Source organism: Puma concolor, chromosome C1 (assembly GCF_028749965.1).
Source record: "Puma concolor isolate L17-30 chromosome C1, mPumCon1.1.hap2, whole genome shotgun sequence".
Taxonomy (NCBI): domain Eukaryota; kingdom Metazoa; phylum Chordata; class Mammalia; order Carnivora; family Felidae; genus Puma; species Puma concolor.
Genome location: NC_141674.1, coordinates 119,024,266 through 119,051,387, shown reverse-complemented (window position 1 = coordinate 119,051,387; position 27,122 = coordinate 119,024,266). Strand labels below are relative to the sequence as shown.

Sequence of the window (27,122 nt, the reverse complement as noted above, 5' to 3'; positions counted from 1 at the left end):
AATTAAGTCCTTTATAGATCCAGCTTGTATCAGATGTCCTCTTTTCAACACATCACTTGGGGTCAGTGGGGACAGGCCAGGGATATGATATATAAAATGCCTCTTGAACCTATTCATGTGAAGGCAGGGGACAAAGATGGGGGAAATAGTCCAAAATTATTTATTAGTATATATATAATGGGAAATATGTATGTTTAGGACAGACTGCAGATGCAGAGATGAAAGATTGTTAAATTCTCATCTGTAGGTAACATCTAAAATAGAAAACTAAAGAAAAACAAAATCAGGATGTTATTTGGAGATAGTGAAATAGATACAAAAGATGTAGCTAAAGTGTTGAAAGAAGTTGCCTGGGGTGGGGGAGCAGGATGTACAGAGGAACACAAGGAATGGTTGCTTGCCTTAGTAATCTTGTAGACTTAGTCATTTCTTCAAGCTGTGTGATGTGAACTTTACTAAAAACAAAAATTTTAACTAAAATTTTTTTAAGTCAAATACATATCTTTTGACGTGATGATTCCACTTCTAGCAGTTGCCAGTAATGAAGCAGTTGGACTAGGGAACAAAGGATATGCAAGGAAGTTCATTGTAATATTGTTTATAATAAAGATTGGGGTGGTGGTAAAACGTACATCATTGAAGTTGGTGAAATAAATTACGTGCTGCTTTACAGCTGTTGAAATGATAGGTGATGTAGTTCTATATAAGTATGGAAATAGGTTCATAAAATGGTGTCATGGAAAATGTGTATTATTGCTCCCCATGTATGTTTGATCCAGTTTTTTTAAATGTGAGTTAGTGCTTTAAAATTTTGGGAAATAGGGGTGCCTGGGTGGCTTAGTTGGTTGAGTGTCTGACTCAGCTCAGGTCATGATCTTGTGGTTCATGGGTTCGAGCCCCATGTCAGGCTCTGTGCTGCCAGCTCAGAGCTTGGAGCCTGCTTCGGATTCTGTGTCTCCCTCTCTTTCTGCCCCTCCCCTGCTCACACTCTGTCTCTCTGTATCTCAAAAATAAATAAACATTTTTTAAAAATTTAAAAAGTTTGGAAACATACTCAAAATGCTAATAGCTTTTCATCTGGGTAGTGGAGTTATTGGTGTTTATCACTTTGTTTTGTATTCGTCTCTTTAGTTGTCTGAATCATGATAATGAGAATGTGTTGCTCTTGTAATTAGAAAAGATAATATATCTTTTTTTATTTATCCACCAGTTGTAATAGTAACTGAATGACATAAAAGAAATACTAATTTTCCTGAGCAGTGAATGTGGATCATTTTCAATTAAGTCAGAGGTGTTCAGGGAACATCATATAGACAGGTTTATTTCTGAACAGAATTCTGTGACTCTAAATTTTCTTTTTAGGCTATACAGATTATTGATAATTTTCCCTATCTGCCGTGTAGAGCTATGTCCCATAAATATTGGCTGAAGGACACCTCACTAGCTCAGTCAGTAGGGCGTGTGACTCTTGATCTCAGGTCACGAGTTCAAGCCCCACATCTCGTGGAGAGCCCACCTTTAAAATTTAAAAAAAAGTCGCAGTTAGAAAACACCACATTTAAAAGATAAGAGAAGACACAAAAGTTCCCAAAAGGCAGAGAATGAGAGACAAGAAAGGTGGATGGAAAAAACAAAACCAGCGAAGCATAATAACAGTTAAGGGAGGAAGAAAGAGGTTTCCAGAAGGAAGCCTTAAAAAATATATTGGCTGAAGTTAGAACAATAGAAACTTATCATTTTTATATTATCTTCTTAGAGACCATCACAGTGTTCCAGTTGGAAACCTCATTTTAGGTGATTGGGGGAAAAGAACAGGACTTCAAATATTTTAATGTTATTTTTTATATTGGACACCTTCTGAAATGGTTAAAATAATTCCCAATTAAAGCCATGTTTTTCTTTCTGTCTGATTATCTTTGAGCCAGCAATTGATGCTCCAACAAAATGCGTTTAAATATATAGTTTATTGGGGTGCCTGGGTGTCTCAGTCGGTTAAGCATCCTGACTCTTGATTGTGGCTCAGGTCATGATCTCACAGTTTGTGAGATCAAGCCCTGCATCAGGCTCTGCGCTGACAGTGCGGAGCCTGCTTGGGATTCTCTCCCTCTCTCTCTGCTCCTCCCTGCCCCGCCCCTGACTCAAAACAAGTAAACGTTTAAAAATGAATAAATAAGTATGTAGTTTATCTAGACTTTCCAGATCAGAATGCAAATAAATAAATAAAATGCAGCTTCAGCTTCCACAAAAAAAAAAAAAAAAAAGAATGAAAATAGAAATTTATAAATAAACCCGATGAAAGGCAGATTAAGTATGAGAGAGTTTCTGTTAGTGATAATGGGTTCAAAAAAATTAATCTCTGCATGTTCTAGCATATTGATTAACTACCCCATTAGCCTCAGTCTCTGAACTGGAAATATCAGTGGATGTATTCAAGGTACAGTAAGAGAAATGCATAGCTATTCTCTTCCTACCACATGGACTGCCGCCTCTTTCCTGCCAGCTGTACTGTCCACAAATAAGGTAAGAGGGTAACCCTTTACTCAAGCCCATTACATTCTCCCAGTACCATTGATATGGAGCAGTTCACCACTCTTCGGGTACCGCAGAGGCATTTACAAAAACTAGGGACCATATTGGTACACAAAAGTATCACAGTGCTAGTGCACAGAGGGAGTATATGAATGTCATCTCCACTGTGAGAAGTAGAGAAAGGAGCGACTAGAGAGAATGGTCATTACTTCTGAACTTGCATTTTCTAGATTGTAATGCTCTGCATTGAATCATCACATTTCTGTCTTTACAAACCTGTGAAATAATTAGAGCAGATACCTGCTCCATTTCCAGAGTTTCATGTGTTTAAAATCACACACTTTGTAAGCAGCAAAGGAAGAACTTTTGCTCTTGCCACTAGTGACAGTACCTTGTTGGATTTTGTTGACTTTTTTATTATTATGAATTTGACTAGTAGTGCTTTCATTTCTTCAATCCCTTTTTTGTAAGATCCGACCCTGTCATTTCCTTCTCTGTCCGACCTATCATCCTTCAGACTTGACGCCCATCTGTTCGCATTGCTGTGTTCCTGGAGCATGCCGTCCATACTTGTGCTTGCCTCTTTTAGCCTAATTACCTTTGTTTTCTCAGTAAAATGCAGGCCGCTGTCACTTCGCACTGTAGTGCAGAACCATAAAAACGACCGTGCAAGCTGACACTGTGTAAAGCGATCTTGATAATCAGTGGGAAAAGTCATGGTGATTTCTAGGACCTTTAAATTTTTTATCAAATAATTGAAATTTTCTTAGTTTCTCTTATAAATATATAGGGAGATGAAAAAATAGTAAAACTAATAGTGCTTTATTATCCTCTAATTCAAACTATCAGAAACACTGAGAAATATAAAGCAAGCATTCTATTTTCTGATGGAAACTTACCACAACTATGTTGAAACTTGTTTCCCTTACTGTCATGTAACTTAAAATACAAGAGTGAGCATTTTTCTTTCCTTGGCAAATTGTCCTAATCCTTTCTAAATTTGTATTCACTTTTAGCATTCATCCTGTGCATTTTCAGTGTTATGAAATATACCTTTAGTGAGAACTTTTTTGCCAGCCTCACTTCCTCTAGGACATTTTCATCTTTCTCATCACAGCCACTTTCGTCATTTATGTTGATAAGTCTGCCTTCACTGAATTCCTTTCACTGCATGCCTAGAGGCTAACAATAGCCGTAGCAGCAACATTTCCACTGTCAGCGGTTGATATTTGCATTTTGCTTCCAGCACTATCACTCTTTTGTTTCTTTGTTGCATTTTTAACTTTCCTGGCTAGTTCCTGCTTTATATTTACGTGGGTTTATCACTGGGAGACATGGAGGTGACACAAGTACCTGCTTTGCTGTCCTTGCGTGAACCGAATAACAGATGCACATCACCAACAGACTTTGAAAGAAGCGATGTGTGATAGGTCACTGATTGTGATGTGTGTCTGTTACTTATGTCGTGATTTGTGGACTCACAAGCTAGTAGCCAAGTTCGTATGTTATGCAATTATTCAATTAATGCATCGTGGCAACTGCAATCTGAACCTTGTTGGGAGATGGGTGTTATCTAACTGTACTGTGGTGACAAATTTGTACATATCTGGACCATGCAAAGTGAGGGCTGCCTGTATCTATGCACCTTGAGGCATAGTCTTATCTGTGTATCTAGGCGTATAATAGGACATCAAGGAAGAAGTTGTTGAAAAGAAAAAGAAAAAAAGGTAGTAGCTTCATGGGAAAGCTAGATTTCTACTTCTTGCAAACAGATGAGTAAATGGATGGATGCTGTTCTACATATAGTTTTTGTTCTCCTGCTGTAGTGTCTATAAAAATAAATTCCTGTGCTTTACTTTCAGAAAGCCATGTACACACCTGAAACTTTATTTATGTTACATTATAGGCTGACCTCTGTGTCCCTCGATTGAATGAAGGGGACCAAGTTGTACTGATCAATGGTCGGGACATTGCAGAACATACCCATGATCAAGTTGTCCTATTTATTAAAGCTAGCTGCGAGAGACATTCTGGGGAACTCGTACTTCTGGTTCGACCTAATGGTGAGTACTCTATGTAGCACTGGATATTTTTATTGTTTCTTACCTTTGTTACTAGATGCAGCAACCAGAGCGGGCTTTTAAAAAACAAATCATGCCATGACAGTTTACTGCTCAAAGTGGCTTGCATTCACACTTGCGGTAGGATTCAGTTCTTGGCCCCTTGTCTACCACACAGCCTTGCTCATTCTCCTCTGTTCTGTGCTGGCTTTTTAAAAATTCCTTCTGCCCACTCTCAACAATAGTCAAATTATGGAAAGAGCTTAAATGTCCATCAGCTGATGAATGGATAAAGAAATTGTGGTTTATATACACAATGGAGTACTACGTGGCAATTAGAAAGAATGAAATATGGCCCTTTGTAGCAACGTGGATGGAACTGGAGAGTGTTATGCTAAGTGAAATAAGTCATACAGAGAAAGACAGATACCATATGTTTTCACTCTTAGGTGGATCTTGAGAAACTTAACAGAAGTCTATGGGGGAGGGGAAGAAAAAAAAAAAAAAAGAGGTTAGAGAGGAAGAGAGCCAAAGCATAAGAGACTCTTAAAAACTGAGAACGAACTGAGGGTTGATGGGGGGTGGGAGGGAGGGGAGGGTGGGTGATGGGTATTGAGGAGGGCACCTTTTGGGATGAGCACTGGGTGTTGTATGAAACCAATTTGACAATAAATTTCATATATTGAAAAAAATAAATAAATAAAAATAAAAATTCCTTCTGCCTAAGATGTTCTTCTTGATTTTTCTATGATTTATATCTTCATTCAGGTCTCTGCTCAGATGTCTTCCCCAGAAAATCCTTCTCTTCTGACTACCGTAGCTAAAAAGGCCTCCCTCTTCCCTCAGTTGCTCTAGTAGTGGTCGGTACACAGTAAATACTTGTTAAATAAATGAGTATATTTTGAACCACTTTTATTTACTTTTTTTAAAAGTAAATCCAAGTTAGTTTTTAAATCCAAGTTAGTTAACATACAATGTAGTAATGGTTTCACAAGTAGAATTGAGTGATTCATCACTTAAATATAACACCCATTGCTCATCCCAACAAGTGCCCTCCTTAATGCCCATCACCCATTTAGCCCATCCTCACACCCCACACCCTCCCAGCAACCCTCAATTTGTTCTTTCTATTTAAGAGTCTCTTCTGGTTTGTCTCCCTCTCTGTTTTTATCTTATTTTTCCTTCCCTTCTCCTGTGTTTATCTGTTTTGTTTCTTAAATTCTACATGAGTGAAATCATATATTTATTTCTCTGAATGACTTATTTCGCTTAGCATAATACATTCTAGTTCCCTCCACATTGTTGCAAATGGCAAGATTTAATTCTTTTTTTTTTTTTTTTTTTAATTTTTTTTTTCAACGTTTATTTATTTTTGGGACAGAGAGAGACAGAGCATGAACGGGGGAGGAGCAGAGAGAGAGGGAGACACAGAATCGGAAACAGGCTCCAGGCTCTGAGCCATCAGCCCAGAGCCCGATGCGGGGCTCGAACTCCCGGACCGCGAGATCGTGACCTGGCTGAAGTCGGACGCTTAACCGACTGCGCCACCCAGGCGCCCCGAGATTTAATTCTTTTTGATCACTAGTATTCCATTATACACACCCAGACACGTACACACCACATGTTCTTTATCCATTCGTCAGTCGGTGGATGTTTGGGCTCTTTCCATAATTTGGCTATTGTTGATTGTGTTTCTGTAAACATTGGGGTGAATGTGCCCCTTCAAATCAGCGTTTTTGTATCCTTTGGGTACATACCTACTAGTGCAATTACTGGGTCATGGGGTAGTTCTAGTTTTAATTTTTTGAGGACCCTCCGTACTATTTTTCATAGTGGCTGCACCAGTTTGCATTCCCAGCAATAGTGCAAAAGGGTTCCCCTTTCTCCACATCCTTGCCAACATCTGTTGTTTCCTGAGTTGTTAATTTTAGCCGTTCTGACCAGTGTGAGGTGGTATCTCATTGTGGTTTTGATATGTATTTCCCTGGTGATGAGTGATGTTGAACATCTTTTCATGTGTCTGTTAGCCATCTGGATGTCTTCTTTGGAAAAGTGTCTATTCATGTCTTCTGTCCATTTCTTAATTGGATTATTCTGGGGCGGCAGCAAGTTGAATTTGGTAAGTTCTTTATAGAGTTTGGATACTAACCCTTTATCCAGTATGTCATTTGCAAATATCTTCTCCCATTTGGTTGCTTGTCTTTTAGTTTTGTTGATTGTTTCCTTCACTGTGCAGAAGCTTTTTATCTTGATGAGGTCCCAGTAGTTCATTTTTGTTTTCATTTTCCTTGCCTCTGGAGACATCTACGAAGAAGTTGCTGCCTGTTTGTCCTCTAGAATTTTGACGGTTTCCTGTCTCATACTTAGGTCTTTCATCTATTTTGAGTTTATTTTTGTATATGGTGTAAGAAATGGTCCAGGTCTTTTGCCATGTCGCTGTCAAGTTTTCCCAACACCATTTGGTGAAGACACTGTGTTTTTTTCATTAGATATTCTTTCCTGCTTTGTCAAAGATTAGTTGGCCAATCATTAGTGTGTCCATTTCTGGGTTCTCCCTTCTTTTCCATTGATCTATTTTTGTGCTGATACCATACTGTCTTGATGATCACAGCTTTGTAATACAGCTTGAAGTCTGGAATTGTGATGCCTCCAGTTTTGTTTTTCTTTTTCAATGTTACTTTGCTATTTGGAGTCTTCTGGTTCCATACAAATTTAGAATTGTTTATTGTAGCTTTGTGAAGAATGCTAGTTTTTGGTAAGGATTGCGTTGAATGTAGATTGCTTTGGGTATCATCAACACTTTAATAATACTTGGTCTTCCAATCCACGAGCATGAAATGTTTTTCCATTTCTTTGTGTCTTCTTCAGTTTCTTTCGTAAGGTTTCTATAGTTTTCAGCATGCAGATCTTTCACCTCTTTGGTTACGTTTATACCTAGGTATTTTATTATTTTCAGTGTCATTGTAAATGCGATTGATTCCTTGATTTCTCTTTCTGTTGCTTCATTATTGGTGTATAGAAATACAACCGATTTCTAGGGGCGCCTGGGTGGCGCAGTCGGTTAAGCGTCCGACTTCAGCCAGGTCACGATCTCGCGGTCCGTGAGTTCGAGCCCCGCGTCAGGCTCTGGGCTGATGGCTCAGAGCCTGGAGCCTGTTTCCAATTCTGTGTCTCCCTCTCTCTCTGCCCCTCCCCCATTCATGCTCTGTCTCTCTCTGTCCCAAAAATAAATAAATGTTGAAAAAAAAATTAAAAAAAAAAAAAAAAGAAATACAACCGATTTCTATATATTGACTTTATATTCTACACCTTTGCTGAATTCACATACCAGTTCTAGTAGTTTTTTGGTGGAGTCTTTCAGGTTTTTCCATGTAGAGTGTCATGTCGTCTACCAAGAGTGAAAAGTTTGACTTCCTGCCGATTTGGATGCCTTTTATTTCTTTTTGTCTGATTCCTGAGGCTAGGACTTCCAATTCTATGTTGAATAATAGTAGTGAGAGTGGACATCCCTGTCGTGTTCCTGACCTTAAGGGGAAAGCTTTCAGTTTTTCCCGATCAAGGATGATATTAGCTGTGGGTCTTTTGTACATGGCCTTTATGATCTTCAGGTATGTTCCTTCTATCCCTACTTTCTTGAGGACTTTTAAAAAGAAAGGATGCTGTATTTTGTCAAATACTTTTTCTGCACCTATTGAGAGGATTATGTGGTTCTTATCCTTTCTTTTATTAATGTGATGTATCATGTTGATTCATTTGTGTATTTTGGACCAGGCCTATAGCCCAGGAATAAATCCCACTTGAGTAATTCTTTTTAATGTATTGTTGCATTCAGTTTGCTAGTAACTTGTTGAGAATTTTCACATCCATATTCATCAGGGAAATTGGTTTGTAGTTCTCCTTTTTAGTGGGGTCTTTGGTTTTGGAATTAAAGTAATGCTGGCCTCATAGAATGAGTTTGGAATGTTTTCTTCCATTTCTTTCTTTTCTTTTCTTTTCTTTTCTTTTCTTTTCTTTTCTTTTCTTTTCTTTCTCTTTTCTTTTCTTTTCTTTTCTTTTCTTTTCTTTTCTTTTCTTTTCTTTTCTTTTCTTTTCTTTCTTCACCTTCAAAAGATTGGTATTAACTCTTCTTTAAATGTTTGGTAGAATTCCCCTGGAAAGCCATCTGGCCCTGGACTCTTGTTTTTTGGGAGATTTTTGATGACTGATTGAATTTCCTTACGGTTATGGGTCTGTTAAAATTTTATCTTTTCCTGTTTCTACTTTATATGTTTCTAGGAATTTGTCCATTTTTTCCAGATTGCCCAATTTGTTGGCATATAATTGCTCATAATATTCTCTTATTTGTATTTCTGTGGTGTCAGTTGTGATCTGTTCTCTTTTGTTCATGATTTTATTTGGGTCCTTTCCTTCTTTTTGATAAATCTGGCTAGGGATTTATCAATTTTGTTAATTCTTTCAAAGAGCCAGCTCCTGCTTTCATTAATCTATTCTACTGTTTTTTGTTTTTATTTCGATATCCTTGGTTTCTGCTCTTTATCATTTCCCTTCTTCAGGTTTTAGGCTTTATTTGCTATTTGTTTTCCAGCTCCTTTAGAGGTGTATGATTAGGCTGTATATTTGAGACATTCCCCCTTCTTTAGGAAGTCTTGGATTGCTATGTACTTCCCTCTTAAGATTCCCTTTGCTGTCTCACAGAGGTTTTGGACACTTTTGTTCTCATTTTCATTGGCTTCTATGTACTTCTTAATTTCTTCTTTAATTTCTTTGTTAACCCATTTGTTCCTTTCTTTTTTTAATTAAAAAAAATTTTTAACGTTTATTCATTTTTTGATAGAGACAAAGTATGAATGGGGGGAGGGGCAGAGAGAGAGAGGGAGACACAGAATCCAAAGCAAGCTCCAGGCTCTGAACTGACAGCACAGAGCCCAATGCGGGGCTGGAACCCACGGACTGTGAGATCATGACCTGAGCTGAAATCGGATGCCCAACCGACTGAGCCACCAGGTGCCCCCCTTTTTTAAATTTTAACATTTATTTATTTTTGAGAGGGAGAGAGATAGAGCGTGAGTGGAAGAGGGGCAGAGAGGAAGACACAGAATCTAAAGCAGGCTCCTGGCTCTGAGCTGTCAGCACAGAGCCCAAAGTGGGGCCAAACTCAACAACTCACGAGATCATGACGTGAGCTGAAGTTGGATGCTTAACCAACTGAGTCACCCAGGCACCCCATCTCTCCCATTCATTCTTTAGTACGATGTTCTTTAATCTCCAAGTATTCGTGGTCTTTCCAAATTTTTTTCTTGTGGTTTCAGGTTTCATAGTGTTGTCATCTCAAAATACGCATGGTATGATATTGATCATTTTGTATTTGTTGAAGGCTTATTTGTGACCCAGTATGTAATCTGTTCTGGAGAATGTTCCATGTGCACTCGAAAAGAATGGGTATTCTGCTGCTTCAGGATGAAATATTCTGAATATATCTGTTAAGTCCATCCAGTCCAGTGTGTCATTCAAAGCTATTGTTTCCTTGTTGATTTTCTGCTTCAGTGATCTGTCCATTGCTGTAAGTGCGATGTTGATAGACACCTTAATTATGATATAATGCCCTTTTTCATTTCTTGTTACAGTCTTTGTTTTGACATCCATTAGCATGATAGATGTTTCTCCATCCCCTTAATTTCATTCTGCAGGTGTCTTTAGGTCTAAAATCAGTCTCTTGAAGGCAGCATATAGGTGGTCTTGTTTTATTATCCATTCTGATAACCTGTGTCTTTTGATTGAAGCATTTAGTCCATTTACATTTAGAGGGATTATTGAAATATATGAATTTAGTGCTATTGTGTTGCATGTAGAGTTGGTGTTTCTGGTGATGTTCTCTGGTCCTTTCTAGTCTTTGTTGCTTTTGGTCTTGTTTTTCCTTCACTCAAAGAGTCCCCTTAAAATTTCTTGCAGGGCTGGTTTGGTGGTCATGAACTCCTTTAGTTTTTGTTTGTCTGGGAAACTCTTTATCTTTCCTTCTATTTTGAATCACAGCCTTGCTGGATAAAGAGTTCTTGGCTGCATATTTTTCTGATGAAGCATGTTGAATCCATCCTGCCACTCCTTTCTGGCCTGCCAAGTTTCTGTGGACATATCTGCTGCAAACCTGATCTATCTTCTCTTGTAGGTTAAGGACTTTTTTCCCTTGTTTCTTTCATAATTCTTTTCTTGTCTGTGTATTTTGTGAATTTAACTATGATATGCCTTGGTGATGGTTGATTTTTGTTGAATCTAATCAGAGTCCTCTGTGCTTCTCAGATTTTGATGTGTGTGTCCTTTCTCAGATTAGGAAAAGTTTTCCACTATAATTTGCTCACATAATACTTTCTGTCCCCTTTTCTCTCTCTTCATCTTTTGGGACTCCTATGATTCCAATGTTGTTACTTTTTACTAAGTCACTGAGTTCTCTAAGTCTTGTATTGTAATCTTTTTGCCTTTGTTTCCCTCTTTTTTTTTTACTTCATTATTTTCTATAATTTTATTTTCTGTAACGCTGTTTTGCTGCTCTGCTTTATCCATCCGTGCCATGATGGCATCCATTCAAGATTACATCTCAGTTTATAGCATTTTTAATTTTTGCCTGACTAGATTTTAGTTCTTTAATCTCTGCAGAAAGGAATTCTCTTGTGTCTTCTATGCATTTTTCAACCCCAGCTAGTAATAAAATTGTGGTTTTAAATTCTATTCAGACATCTTACTTACATCTGTGTTGATTAAATCCCTGGTAATCATTTCTTCGTGTTCTTTCTTCTGGGGTGAATTCCTCCATCTTGTCATTTTGAAGGAAGAAAAAAATTAATAAAGTAAAGATTTTAAATGAAACAAAAAAAATCAAAATTTAGATCTTACGTGTGTTTTGGTCTGTTTGTTGAGAGAAGCTTGATAGAATAGATAATAAAGAGAAAGGGGAAAATTTTAAATTTTTTTAAATAATAAAATAGAATAAAAATTTTTAAAAAATAAGGAAGAATTTCCTCTTTCTGTATCCAAGAAAGAAAGAGAAAAAAACAAAACAACATAAGGAAAAGCAGAAACAATGAAAACAAATAAATGAACCAGCAAACAGAACAAGACCCAAATGATATTACATTCATTTTCCTGTAGATCTGAAACTTTACAGCACACCATAGTCCATAGACTAATAAGCAGGTGGAAAGGATTTGTGCTGGTCTTCTGGAGGATATGCCTGGATGGCACAGGTGGTTGGTGCTTGGTGTAACGGCTCCATTCTCCACTTGGTGGCGCTGCTCAGCTTAGTGGGGTCGATCCATGGAAGTGCACGAACAAAAATTGCAAATGGCCTAACCCAACTCCTTAGTCTCTAGCACAGAAACTTTGTGCCGTCACCAACCTGCACACCAGCACCCCTTCTTTGTCTCAGGCTTCTGTCTGTTCCCTTCCTCTACCTTGACCATGTCTAAGCTGTTTGCCTGCCAGGTGGTAACCTCCCTCCAGGGTTTTATCTCAGATGGTGCTATGTTTCAAAATCCCACACTTTGGAGACCCCCAGCAGCTTGGATCTGCTTAGACTCTCTGGGGGAGGGTCTCACCGAGCAATGGCCGGGTACCAGCTCGTCCCAGAAAACATTTGCACAGCAGCAGAGTCTCAGGGTTTATAGTAAATCACAACACACAGCTGACGCCAGGTTTTGGTGATGTCTGGCGTCTTTGTTCCAAGATCAGTAAACCTGGTTGGCCCAAGGGAAGGTTGTATGGCCTCTACCAAATGCACTTCAATCAGGTGAACCGCTTCTCCCTGTGTGGCACATGGACCCCTCAGACCGTGCTGCCTGCTCCTAAAGATTCACCCTGCTTCCTCACCAGAGCACCGCCAGGCCCTGAGCTTCAGACCATCAGACTCTACACTCCACTGTTTATAGAACAGTGGTGGTATTAAAATCCTCTCCTTTCTCCCCATCAGTGGTTTTGGGGAACAGATTTTTTTTTTTCCAGTCCCCTGCGAGTGTTTTCACTCTCTCTTTTTCTTTCCAGCTACTTTCAGGAACAGTACTTTGCTTGTGCAATCCCTAAGCACTGTATTCTCCCCCTTTCTCTCTCTGTCTTCTGTCCACAAAGATCGCTTTCTACCCACAGTGGCTCTGCAGCTTTTCTCTCCCCCAGTTCACCTCTCCACACCATATACCTGCCAAGTTCTATGGCTTATATTATGCAGATTGTTGCATTCGTCTGCAGATCAATTTCCTAGGTGTTCAAAATGGCTTGATACTGATCCCCCTGCATTTGAGGGACAAGACAAGCTCAGGGTCCCGATACTACTCTGCCATCTTAACTCAAGAGCCCGTTTTGAACCACTTTTAGAAAACTCTGTAACAAGCTACAGTTAGAGCATTTTGAAAAATCCTGTCTGTGTTTGTGGTGGACAGTGCCAGTAGCCTAATCATGTCATCTCCTTGTCTGGACAGCTGGCTTGTTAATTCATAACCACAGTTCCAGGTTTAGAGAAACCTTAATACCATACTCTCTAGCTCCTTTGCTGATGGTTTGAGTTTCCTCTACGATAGCCTCAAAATCATCCTGCCACTGTGTGGCATTCAGTGGCTCCTGAAGCAGTTCATTTTCCCTTTGGGTAGCTTGAACTGTTAATTGAACTAAAAATCTGTCTTCTTTCAGTCTCTTTGTTCCTAATTCTGTCCCTTTGTGCTATGCAGAATAAATTTAATGCAGAATAAATTAAATCCCCCTTCCTTAAGTTTTTTGGCAAGAAACCCTCCTCCTTTCTTCAGTTTATTGCACTGTTTCAAGTGCCTGCTACACTTTATCAGTCTCCTCTGAGAAAAATTCTTATATGCCTGTATCCCAGCATTATAAATATTCTAGTTTTGTTCTGAACAGTTCATCATTAACCATAGTTTTAGCCACAAGAGTAATTGTTGGTTAATGCCTTGCTACCAGTTGTTGACTATTTACCATAAAGAAGTAAAATGTAGTTAGAACTCGACCCGTTCCCCTATCACCACCACCACACCCAACCCTGCAGAGTTTTCCAAGAGAGTTTCTTTAAAAAAGAAAAATTAAAAAATTAAAAAAAAAAGAAAAGAAAAAGATATACAAAACACTCATTTTGTCTCTTGGGTACAAACAGGCATTTTCATTTTAGCTTGTCTACTTTGTTTTTTGCATTCATTGTCTAGAATTGGCTTTCTAAGAAAATTCAGAGGACTTCAACAGAACATTCTATTTTGACTTTTCAAGGAACACATGCATTTAGTCCTGATATTTAGGTGATTCATTACTAGGCATTTTCTGTCACATAATGCAACTTAAATTTTATACTAAGAATAATAATATTTCCTCAGTTTTGCTTGTTGTGTTTTCTCTTGATAACAGATTCTAAAGAACTTAATAGTAAGTTCTGCACCTGGGCTATTTTATATATTCTCTTTTAATCTTTGCAACCAGCCAGTGAGATACGTGAATTATCTTTATTTTATAGTTGAAGACACTTTGACACCAAGATATTCAGTTATCTGCTTACAAATTTCATGACTTGTATACAACCAGAATATGAACAAAATTCCATTTAATGGGAAAGTCATAGCCTTTTTGCAATTCTAAATCACTTTATTCATACTTTAAATTAAGAGAGGAACGGGGTGCATGGGTGGCTCAGTTGGTTGGGCGTCCAACTTCGGCTCAGGTCACGATTTCATTGTTCATGAGTTTGAGCCCCACATCGGGCTCTGTGCTGACAGCTCAGAGCCTGGAGCCTGTTTTGGATCTGTGTGTGTGTCTCTCTCTCTCTGCTCCTCCCCTGCTCACACTCTATCTCTCTCTCAAAAATAAATAAACATAAAAACAAAACAAAAAATAAAATAAAATAAAATAAAATAAAATAAAATAAAATAAAATAGGAGAGGAAACCATCTATAGCTTAGTTCTTGGTAAAAGACCTTTCTGTTGTTTTATTGTCAAAATCTAGACTGGGACTTGTATTTACTTTCAGCATGACTCTGTCATGTCCCTTTTTATTTAAAATAACATGTCATCAAAATTTAAAACTATGTTTATAAAAAATACCAGAAAGACAAACAACTTGTTTTTGTAGGTTTTTCCCCCCCCTTTAGATTTCATTTCTTCTTAGAATACATTCATACATTTTTTTTTTTTCTTTTCATTCCTTATTTCAGAAATTTTTTCTTCTCAGAAGTGCACACATCTGAACAGGAACCAGACCTGTTAGGCATGGGCAAAAGAAGCCACTAGCTTGGCTCTACTCTGGCTCTCTTTCAGCTTTGCCCTTGTCTGTGGGGGTTAGGATTTTGCAGGACCAGGGGGGCATACCAGTCTATCACCTATGACTGTGCCTTCTTTTCTAGACACTTCTTTTTAACCTTTAGTTCTCTGTCCATATAGCTCTGGCGCCACTTACAGTGTGGCCATTTTCCCTAGGTCCATTCTCCCTGGGATAGATCACATGGTATATATACCCCTGGGCCAGCAGGATAGCTCAGAGGCAGCAATTTGCCGAGGAGTGGGGAACAAGCTTCATATGGGCTGGTATGTTCACACATATGTTCATAGGCCCCCAAGCTAAGAATGGAGCTTAGGGTAGGAAAAGAAGTAGGGTGGGCTCCAGGCCAGAGTCTAGGTTCTGGCTGTCTTCCTTCTATTGTGACAGTGGATTTTGCCCTCCTAGGTTTTGTAGATGTTTCAAGGAAAGAGGATGGAACGGATTTTGGTTAGCACTCTATTCAAGTTATTTGTATCGTCTCATATATGGATGTATAGTATATAGGTCCCTGTTTCTACTTTTGTTCTAGGCCCCACAATTTAAGGGCAGGTCTGTTCTGAGCTGCTATCTTGGCAGCTCCTCTTGAAGTACAGGCATTTTCAGCAGTATGCCTGGGAACATTTCTTTTCCCTAAAGGTACAACAAGGTTCAACTTCACAGCCACTGTCTGTCCCTTATGCAGTGGCACCGGACTGCGATCTGATGAATTCTTTTTCCTGACACAAAATTAAAGAACACATCTGGTAAATTCTTGCCAATTCATTAAGATTTCCATGTGGCTTTGTTTTTTTTTTTGTGGATTCTTTTAGCTGTATATGATGTAGTGGAAGAAAAGCTAGAAAATGAACCAGACTTCCAGTACATTCCTGAGAAAGCCCCACTAGATAGCGTCCATCAGGATGACCATTCCCTGCGGGAGTCAATGATCCAGCTAGCTGAGGGGCTTATCACTGGAACAGTCCTGACACAATTTGATGTAAGTACTATTGTATGGAAAGGGTGTTGGGCCATATTTTTAAATTAATTTCATAGTTTCCTAACTACCTAATCTATCATTTATAATGTATAAACTAAAATGATATTCTGAGAAATAATTGACTTAAAAAATGTTCTAAAATCCATAGTTTTAAACATTTCTTGCAAAATGCTAGCTGTGGTGACATAATAATCTATTAAAAGAGAAGACTAAGGAGATTTTATGTGTATGTCTTCAAACTAAATTTTTTCCTGTAATTATATAGCTCTTTTTATGAAAGGTAACAGGTAAAGATAGTCTATGGTGGAGCTAAAAATTCTGAGTTAAAGAAAAAGAATTTTTGTACCTAGTCATATTTAATCCTTCTCTACTTTTTGTCTGTCTAATTGGTCATCATTAATATTTGTTGCTCTAAAGTATGTGTTATTGATGATTGACTATAAACCATTTGTGACTGTAAATCATTTAGGGTAGGTCAGTTTTTCTTTTGAGAAGTTCTTGGTTCATATACTGTGTAAACATCTCCAAACTAAATGAAAATGGTATATAATTCTCATGAGAAATTGCACAGAATTCAGCTTTGCAAATTTGGTTCAATACCCTACTAGCCTAAGGTACATACATCATTGTACGGTTGAGATATCCTAAGGAAAAAAACCTGTTTGTTTTTTGCATAGAAATAAGTCTGAAAAACAAAACAGAACCTCTTAATGGCTTGCTGAACTCATCTTAAGCTCTTTTTTTTTTTTTTAAAGCAACTATATCGGAAAAAACCTGGAATGACAATGTCTTGTGCCAAATTACCTCAGAATATTTCCAAAAATAGATACAGAGATATTTCGCCTTGTAAGTATCTACTATCTCTGTTTATTAAGTTCAGTCTTTGTAGCATAGCTTTATTAAAATGTTCTTTCTTTTAAATTTTTTTTCAGATGATGCTACACGGGTCATTTTAAAGGGTAATGAAGACTATATCAATGCAAATTATATAAACGTAAGTTTATTTTTATTGTGCCTTTGTCATTCGGAATAAGACGGACTATAATTTTGTGGTTCATTTTTTTTCCCCCCAAATATTTATTTATTTTGAGAGAGAGAAAGAGAGTGTGCACGAGGCCGGTGGGGGGTGGTAGGGACAGAAAGAGAAGGAGACAGAGAGAGGATCCCAACTGTGCTATCAGCCCAGAGCCCGATGTGGGGCTCAAACTCACAAACCATGAGATCATGACCTGAGCCAAAATCAAGAGTCAGGCACTTAACCAACTGAGCCACCCAGGCATCCCTAAACTTTGAGGTTCCTTTTATATTTGAGAGAATATTAACAGTTTCAGATATTGAAAAATATTAAAATACAAATGTTAAAAAATAATTTGATACTGGGGCACCTGCCTGGGATTCTCTCTCTCCCTCTCTCTCAGCCCTTCCCCCACTTGTGCACTTGTTCGCTCACACTCTCTCTCAAAATAAATAAACCTTACCAAAAATAGTTTGGTACTGGTATATTGACATGCATATAGAGCAGTGGAATAGAATAGTTCAGAAATATTTTTTATCTATAAATACTTCACCTACTTCCTCACTTTTTGTATACCATATTTTATATATATGAAAATATAAATGTAAAAATGGAATCGTGAAACTACTTGGAGGAAATGTATGAGAATTATTTAAAATCAGAGAGGGAAAATTTTTTCTAAGTTTAGACACTCATCTAAACTTAACTCACAGAAAGAAAAGTACAAATCAAAACTGCAAGGGATTACTATTTTTCACCTATTAGATTGAAATATCAAAAAGTGTGATAATATCATATACAAGTCTGTATCCCTTATCTGAAATCTTGGGGCCAAATAGACTTTGGGATTCGTAATTTTTTGGATTTTTGAAAGTTTATTCAGTGCCTATACCAAATACTGTAATAAGTAACATCCCTAGTAGACTATGTGACATTACCCTGTAATCAATGCGTTGATACTCAATGGGAAACATGGATATTCCCACTGAGTGGTACTCCTAAAGACTGTAAATAATCTTAGATTAACTCAGGTCAGATATTGTTGTCAAATGAGTCCAACTTAGGTCAGATGTACCAAACAAAGGACAAACTTACACTTCAGAGCACTGGGAGTTTCAAAATTGTGTGTGAGGGATCAGCAGTATATTAAAGAGACTCTCAGGGAAAAAGCATCCCTGATACATTGTTGGTGGAAGTATAGATAGGTACAACCTCTTTGGAGAGGTAACTAACAAAAATGTTAGGTTTATAAAAATAACTCCGTGCAGTCTTGTTTATGGTAACAAATAGATTAGCAGCAACTTAAATGTTTGTTAAATAAATTATGGTATATTTATACAGTAGAGCCATTAAAAAGAATGAAGTTTTATGTACTAATCTGACATGATCTCAATGATAAAGTGGAAAAAGAAACAAGATACACAGAACAACATTGTAAGCCACCTTTTATGTCTTACAGAAAACAAAGACTTCTGCATGTACATTTGTGTGTTGTTTATAGAGTGTCTCTGAAAGGATATTTTAGAAATTAGAGGGGTTCCTAGGTGACTCAGTCGGTTTAAGTGTCTGACTCTTGGTTTCAGCTCAGATCATGATCTCATGGTTCATGAGTTCAAGCCCTGCATTGGGCTTTGTGCTGACAGCGCAGAGCCTGCTTGAGATTCTCTCTCTCTCCCTCTCTTTCTGCCTCTCTGCCCGCCCCCTCAAAAATAAATACAATTTTTTTAAAAATTAAAAAAGAGGGGCACCTGGGTGGCTCAGTTGGTTGGGCATCCAACTTTGGCTCAGGTCATGATCTCACAGTTTGTGGGTTCGAGCCCTGCGGCAGGCTCTGTGCTGACAGCTCAAAGCCTACAGCCTACTTTGGATTCTGTGTCACCCTCTCTCTCTGCCCCTCCCCCACTCACATTCTGTCTCCTCTCAGTCTCGAAAATAAAAAAAACATTAAAAATTTTTTTAATTAAAAAAATAAAGAAATTAGCAAAAAGGATTGTTCTTCTGGGTGTGAACCAGAGGCTGGGAAGAGAGTGAGACCTCTTTTTCTGTTCACCCTTTAGTATTCTTCCAGTGCCATGTGTGTGTGTCACCTTTTCTTCTTTTTTACTGAAGTCTCAAAATGTAGTAGGATGATAATCCTCCCCGAATACTCACGATCTTACTTCTTCTTAAAAATAATTAATTTAAAATATTTTTACTATCTTTTTCTATTGTATGTGTTGTGTATATTTCTTATGTATGTTATATAGTATAATGTATATATGTTATATAGTGTGTATTATTTGTAAAGTCTGAACTAAAACAAACGGCAGAATTTTTGCTTCTTGCAAATTTTACCTGTAAGCTGTTTAGAGACAAATATTTTTTATTTCTGTAGCAAGTCTCTTCCTCTAAAGCAGGGTTTTCTGTAAAGCTGCTCTTAAGCCCACAAGAGTGCTTTGGAAAATATTTTAATTTTTATTCCCAATACTTAAAAGATAAATATGTACAAAACTACTGAGAAATTTCTTCTATAGATAAAGAAATTGTTAATAAAGTTTTATTGATTTTGCAGCTTTTTGAGATCAGTTGTATTCAGTTATTATTTAGTGGATGATTTTCATATACTTGATCACAGTAAAAAGTAATAATGTAAAAGACTTTTAGTTTTGTGTCCTTTTCTTTTTAGATGGAAATCCCTTCTTCTAGCATTATAAATCAGTATATTGCTTGTCAAGGGCCATTACCACACACTTGTACAGATTTTTGGCAGATGACTTGGGAACAAGGCTCCTCCATGGTTGTAATGTTGACCACACAAGTTGAACGTGGCAGAGTAAGTCATACTTGAATCTTAAACAATGCTTGCGCTGTTTTCAAATTAAATTGCATATATGGTCAAAATATTCACGTTGATTTAGTCTTTTTTGTAACCTTTAAACTTACTTTCTTGTGTTGTGATTAAAATCATAGTGACTAACACATAATAAATATGATATATAAATGTTAACTACTATTATCAGTTGTTATCTAAATGGATTAATAGCTATTTGATAAAGGATTTGGATCTAAAATATGTAAAGAACTCCTGCAACTCAACAATAAAATGATAAAACCCCAACTAAAAAATTTTTTTCTTAATGTTTGTTTATTTTTGAGAGAAAGAGAGACAGAGTGGGTAGGAGAGGGCAGAGAGAGAGGGAGACACAGAATCCAAAGCAGGCTCCAGGCTCTGAGCCGTCAGCACAGAGCCCGATGCTGAGCTTGAACTCATGAGCTGTGAGATCATGATCTGAGCCTAAGTCGGACGCTCAACTGACTGAGCCACCCAGGTGCCCCGATAGAATCCCAATTTAAAAATGGCCAAATATTCTGAGTAGATGTTTCTTGAATAAAGATATTTAAATGGCCAGTAAGGTCATGAAAAGGTGCTTGGCTGGCATCATTAGTCACAAAGGAAATGCAAAAATCAAAACCACAAGGAGGTAGCACTTCATATCCAATAGGATGACTAAAATAAAAATGACAGATAATAGCAAGTGTTGACAACGATAGGGAGAAAATGACACCCTCTTATACTGTTGGTAAATTTGTACAATGGTGCAGCTGCTTTGGGAAACAGTCTGTCAGTTCCTCGAAAGGCTAACCATAAGAGTTGTTACAACTCAGCAGTTTCACTCCTAGGCATACCCAGGAGAAATGAAAACATACATCCACGCAAATACTTGTACACAAATGTTCATAGCAGCATTATTCATAATAGCCAAAGGGTGGAAACAATCAAAATGTAGCAAATAAAACATGGTATAATCGTGTGTGTGTGTGTGTGTGTGTGTGTGTGTGTGTGTGTGTGTGTGTATAAAACTTGGCAATAAAAAGGAATGAAGAAATGATACATGCTACAACATGCTTGAACCTAGAAAGCATCATGCCAAGTGAACAAAGCAGTCAACAAAGACCGCGCACAGTATGATTTCATTATATGAAATGTCCAGAGTAGGCAAATTCACAGAGGACAGAAAAGTGGATTAATGGTTGCCTAAGTCCAGAATGAGAGAAGAGGTTAGGATAGAGGAACACACAGTGATTATTAATGGGTTTGGGAGTGAAAAAATGTTCTGAAAGTGATTGTTGCACACTTCTGTAAATATACTAAAACTAATTGAATTGTGTGCTTTAAATGGGCAAATGGTATGGTATGTGAATTATATGTCAGTAAAGCTTTTTTTTTTTTAAAGTCCTAATTATGGGGTGCCTAGCTGGCTCAGTCAACTTTAGCATCTGACTCTTGGTTTTGGTCTAGGTCATGATCTCACAGTTTGAGTTCACGCCCCATGTTGGGCTCTGTGCTGACAGGGAAGAGTCTGCTTGGGATTCTCTCTCTCTCTCTCTCTCTCTCTCTCTCTCTCTCTCTCTCTCTCTCTCTCTCCCCCCCTCCCTCTCTGTCTGTCCCTCACCTGTTTGTGCTGTCCCTCTCTGTCTCTCTCAAAATAAATAAACTTAAAAAAAATTTTAATCCTAATTATGAAAATAAATGCATTGGCATTTTAGAGAATCTTTCTCATTGTTAACTTAAATCTAGAAATATAAGAATTAATGCACCATTTTGCCACTGTCATAGTAAATAATTCACACAAGAATTAATCAAGAATTGTAAAACATTGGATGAAAGCTTGTAATAAACAGGATATTTGCAGTCTCAAAATCTATCCAAACAGATTATTATTACAAAGAAAAAATGATGAAGAAATGTTAATAGAGTTGGCAGATCTAGGTGAAGGATATATGAAGGTTCCTCAAATTATTCTTGTAATTTTTTTGTAGGCTTAAAAGTTTTCAAAAAGTAAAACATTTTCAAAATTGAAGAACCTAAATTCTATATATTTCTTAAATCTATTGATGTCAGGTTAAGTGTCACCAGTATTGGCCAGAACCCACAGCAAGTTCATCCTATGGATGCTACCAAGTCACCTGCCACTCAGAAGAAGGAAACACAGCATATATCTTCAGGAAGATGACACTATTTAACCAAGAGGTAGGAAGGCAGGATATCCACTCAATAGAACTTTTATGTTCAAGGTAAAACTTTGAAAGCCAAAAATGTTTTGAGTCCTGGTTAACTAGGAAATATTATTTTAAAGTTACTGAATTATTTGCTTCTTTGGGATTCTTTGGAATCTTATGAAATGTATTCTCCTGCTATATTAAATGCATTTTCACTTTCTCTATGTAGATATGAATGGTCAGTAAAAAAAGATTCTAGTAAATAATACTTATTACTCATAATACTTTACCTATTCATTAAAAATTATGCCAGGTTTGTGTTTAGTTTCTTCCTACCAGTAACATCAATAAAGTATTTGGGTATATCTGTGGAAATAGAATAATTAAAAGCTGTCAAATTATTGTCCTTTTTGTAAAAGAGTATAAAGGAGAGCGTTCACAGTCTCCTCCCTCAGTATTAAGAAGGAAAAGGTTGTAGGCAGGATCCTCTGACAGCAGACAGATTATAGCTTTCTAATTGCTAGTTTACTGCCACCTGGGTCACTCTTCTTTGCTTCCAAATCCAGAGCTAGAAATGGAAACTGATTAGTAAATGATGGCTTAGTAACCCACTTGGAAGATATATGTGGAGGGTGGCATGTTGCCAGTCTTGTCAGGCTGTTAAAGACCGTACACCCCACTTTCACTGCCTGCAGCTAGAGATTCCCCTGTAGCCACCTTTGGTTTTGACGGGGGCTCGAGAAGAGCAAATAGTATAGTCTACTGCCTTTGTATACCCATGCCTACCTCATCAATGGTTAAGCCTTAGGAAATGAGAGCTTCCTCTCCCCCTCCCTGCCCCATTCTACCTCCCAGAATGTGAATAAAGGAGCCCAGCAAGACAGCTTTACTGACCCAGAGGGAAGGAACTAGAAGTCGTGCTGATGTATAATAAAGGAATCTGGCATTGAATAGGTTATAAGAAGTAAAAAATTAAACTTTCAAAATCTTTTGTAGATTCCATCAGAATGAATTTAGGGCTTAGGGACATACACTGTATAGCTCATGTTCTAATGTAACAAGGTAAGTCCATAAGATATTTCTTCATTTTCCCAAATGGATATGAAAGGCTGTATATGGCTTCAGCATAGTCTCTTTATGCTCCACCTATAGATTATCCATGGCAGTTTATAATATTAAAGTGTCTTTTCTTCGCAAACCCTGAGTACCTCAGAACTATGCTAAGACACAAATTAGTTTTTAAAGTTTGGGACAAATATAATTGGGAAAATACATTTGTTACCATACCAAATACATACATACATGGATAAATAGACACTACCTCAAAACATAATAAAAGATATTTTACATTAACCATTTTTGTAATTATTGGTACATTAAGTTAATTAAATTCTTATGTTAATAATAATCAAGGAGCACCTGGGTGGCTCAGTCGGTTAAGCATCTGACTCTTGATCTCGGGCTCAGGTCTTGATCTCAGGGTCATGAGTTCAAGCCCTGTTTTGGGCTCCACGCTAGGTGTGAAGCTTACTTTAAAAAAATAAATAAATAATAATAATAATAATAATAATCAAAGGTTGTCTACTGTAGATAACCATCTCATTTCATAGGATACTAAAAAATTACTTATCAGGTTATTCTGAGGTCTCTTTGGGAATTCTTCTTTCATTAGTTCCTTTCTTAATCACCTTGTACTTTAATGGTCTTTTCTGGAAGCTCCCTTTAATGTAAATGACTGTAGCCAGATTTAATAGTGTCAAATGACCATACCTACCAATTTTTGAGAATATGATTCCAAACAGCTGATGGGGTAATTTATAGGTCTTCTCATAGAATCCTTTCAAAATAAGACTATCCTTTTGGGTTGGAGGTGTTATTTTTCAGTTTAAGACAATAAGGCTCTGATATATTAAGTGCTTACCGGCAGAGTCAAGATTAGAAATGAGATGCATAAATCCAATACCTTTCTCCATTTTACTGATTCTTGGCTCCTAAAAAAGAATTAAGCCCTGATTTGACTTTGTGTTCTTATGATCTCCAGTTTTTAATCCACATTTATTTTGAGATTTTGTTTTCCTAATTTCCATTATTTCACTTGGGTTTTTCAGAATTAGCCCAATTTTGCTTATAAAAGTTTTTTTACCTTACCATTTTGTTCACCTAACACTTTTTAGTTTTCTTCACACCTTTCTTTGTATCTTAACTTGGTTTGCTTATTTATTTGATTGTCATCTGAAAAATACAAATAGACAAATTGAGTTATCAGAAGAGTAGTGATCCAGGTAGACAATACTCAATGGATACAACTGTTTCTGTGAAACAGTTTCTTTCTTTTTCATTAAAATTTGGGGTTTTATTGAATTTCTGCATTACTTTTTGTGTGTAGTGGGAATACTTTGCTCGCTTTTCTTCTAAAATTAAAATGACATAAATGTTTATACCTTAAAGATAATTCCTTAGTCAAAGTGCATAATTTTTCATTCACACTTAGAAAAATGAGAGTCGTCAACTCACTCAGATCCAATACATAGCCTGGCCTGACCATGGAGTCCCCGATGATTCCAGTGACTTTCTGGATTTTGTTTGTCATGTACGAAATAAGAGGGCTGGCAAGGAAGAACCTATTGTTGTTCACTGCAGGTATTCTATTTTCTGTCTTTTATGATTGAATAGCTGACCAGATAGGTCACTTCTAAAAGGAAATGCGTATTTTATTTTGTCCTTAAATTGTGATCATCACTATTTTAATTAGAGGGAACCTAAAGCTATGAAATGAAGCTGGAAGGCAGCAGGTATGTCCCAACACATGATTGTCTGAAACATTATCATAAGAAGTAAAAATAATACTTTACTGATTAATTCTTAGAAGGTTGTCTTTTTCATAGTTTACCTCTCAGACATTGGGTGTCTTATAATGGCTGGCATCTTAGACTTGATGAAATACAATATTGTAGGCATTCAGTTGCAGCCTAAGGTTTAGATTTTCTCCTCCCAGCAAGGTACTCCCTCCCGTTCTGTGACCCCTCCCAGGATATTTGTTAAGTATCCTCCCCTCTTGGAGTGGCTGTACCCAGTATCTATCATCAGAGGCTATGCCACTTCTATGAGCCCTTGGTGAACAATGGTAGGCTACCCTTTCTTGCTTTCATATTCAGGCCCCATTCTGCCTTCCAGAGGGCCAGGTACAATCACTCTAGCCTTCACTGCCACCAACCCAGAGTAGGAAACTGAAATTATCTTCTCCTTATCCTAGCCATTTCTGTCGTTAAGTGATTCATTCAGAAGCTGTATTGAATCTTCTGAATAGATAAATGAAGGTATCTCTTCATCCTTAAACTTTCCGGCACTTTTTTAAGAGCAGACTTTCAAATTATCAAAACAGATTATAGACCAGATATCTGAGAGGAAAGATGTCAGGAATGATGAACACGTTTGGCCATTTCATATCCTAAGCCCCCAAAAGCTGCTATAGCTATGTTCACAGAGAATACTTCAAAAAGTTGTTCTTGACTATCCCAATTCTAAAGTTTAATCAAAATTAAATTTGATTTTAAAAACTGACTTGAATATGTAAAATACTATTGTCTTTTGTACATTTGTTAATGATTATTGTAACTTTGTTATTTTGCATTTTAAAGTGAGGTTGCTCCAGTAATCTTCTATACTTGTTCAGATTTTTAAAACTGAAATGTGACTCTTTTAAAGTAGCATTTTTACACTAACAATGGGGAAGGTGTGGATACAAACCATTTAATCTGCATTACGTGTGAAATGTTTTTCAATTTTCAAAGTATTTTTTAGTTGGGTTCTACTTTTGTAATATAAAACTTAATTAAAATCAAATTATTATTCCATTGTATTATGTTTCATTCAGTACTTTAATTTACTGCACAAAAGCCACAAGAAGTGTAACAGGATAGTATCAATGAGACCTTGCCCCTTACTTTTTTAGTGCTGGAATTGGAAGGACTGGGGTTCTTATTACTATGGAAACAGCCATGTGTCTCATTGAATGCAATCAACCAGTTTATCCACTAGACATTGTAAGAACAATGAGAGATCAACGAGCCATGATGATCCAAACACCTGTAAGTACTGCACTTTATGTACTTGTGTGTATTCTCAACATGATGATTTTTGTTACCATTATATATGCCAAACCATATTTTTATATTTTAATTCCTTACCAGGAGCCAGTAACCTGTAGCATAGGGGTTGGTGAATATTGCCTGTGAGCCAAATCTGGCCCACCCCTTGTTTTTGTAAATAAAGTTTTATTGGCACACAGCCATTCCCACTTCTTTACATATTGTCTATGACTGTTTTTATACTAAAGTATCAAAGTTGAGAGGTTGCAACAGGTACCATATGATTGGCAAAACCTAAAACATTTACTAACTGATCTTTTACAGAAAATGTTTCTTAGTATCACCCTATCATGTTAATCCTTGAATGCTTAAACAGGTGCAGAGGAACTCTCCCTCTATTAAGTGTCAGTCAAGTGGGATGCCAAGAACTGGAGAGTCTTGATAGACCTGTTTTCCATGAAACAGCTGTGGTGAAATCACATTCTTTTTAACATAAGAACTTGAATCACAACAACAACAACAACAAAGGCATGGAAATTAAGCTACTCACTTATTGTATTCTACACAGACTCTGAATTATATTCCAAGAATAAAAAGAAGAATTTTAGAGTTAATGTTAAGATTATTTTTTGTATTAAGCCATGGTGAAATATTAGCATTGTTGGTGGCATTAAAGTTATTGAAGTGAATCGACCTGTGTGATCTAATAAATGCCTGTCATTTTTTTTAGCTTTTAATTATAGAAAATTTCAAATGTACGCAAGAGTACATAATCAAACATAATCAAACGCAAGAGTAGATAATCAAACGCTATGTTGAGTACTCAAACCCAACAGCATTTGCCATATTGTTTCATCTGTAGTGCCACCTACTCTCCCATATTTGAAGCAAATCCTAGACGTCAGATCATTTTGTCTATAAATATTTTAGTGTGTATCTGTAAAAGGTACAGAGTGGTTTTTCTTCTAAACAAAATCACAATACCGTCATCACATGTAAGTATAATAAACAGTAATTTCTTAATGTTATCAAATAGCCTATATTCAGATTTTCATTTGTCCCATATAAATCATGTCTTTTTTATGGAACAGCTTTATTGAAATATAATGCACATACCACAAAATTTACCTATTTATTAATTTTTAGCTTATTTTTGAGAGAGAGAGCAGTGGGGAAGGGGCAGAGA

The 27,122-nt window shown here is 37.0% G+C and overlaps 1 protein-coding gene across 15 annotated transcripts in view; it reads left to right on the top strand.

The window, feature by feature from the left end:
* PTPN4 (protein tyrosine phosphatase non-receptor type 4) overlaps positions 1-27,122 on the top strand; it is a 236,883-nt gene that overhangs the window by 196,057 nt on the left and 13,704 nt on the right. For all 15 annotated transcript variants that reach the window (XM_086718402.1, XM_086718407.1, XM_086718410.1 and 12 more), the window contains 8 exons: positions 4,436-4,592; positions 15,687-15,853; positions 16,609-16,699; positions 16,786-16,847; positions 19,534-19,680; positions 21,751-21,879; positions 24,340-24,488; positions 25,801-25,936. In XM_086718402.1, the coding sequence (XP_086574528.1) occupies positions 4,436-4,592; positions 15,687-15,853; positions 16,609-16,699; positions 16,786-16,847; positions 19,534-19,680; positions 21,751-21,879; positions 24,340-24,488; positions 25,801-25,936 (1,038 nt within the window). The remainder of the gene's footprint in view (positions 1-4,435; positions 4,593-15,686; positions 15,854-16,608; positions 16,700-16,785; positions 16,848-19,533; positions 19,681-21,750; positions 21,880-24,339; positions 24,489-25,800; positions 25,937-27,122) is intronic.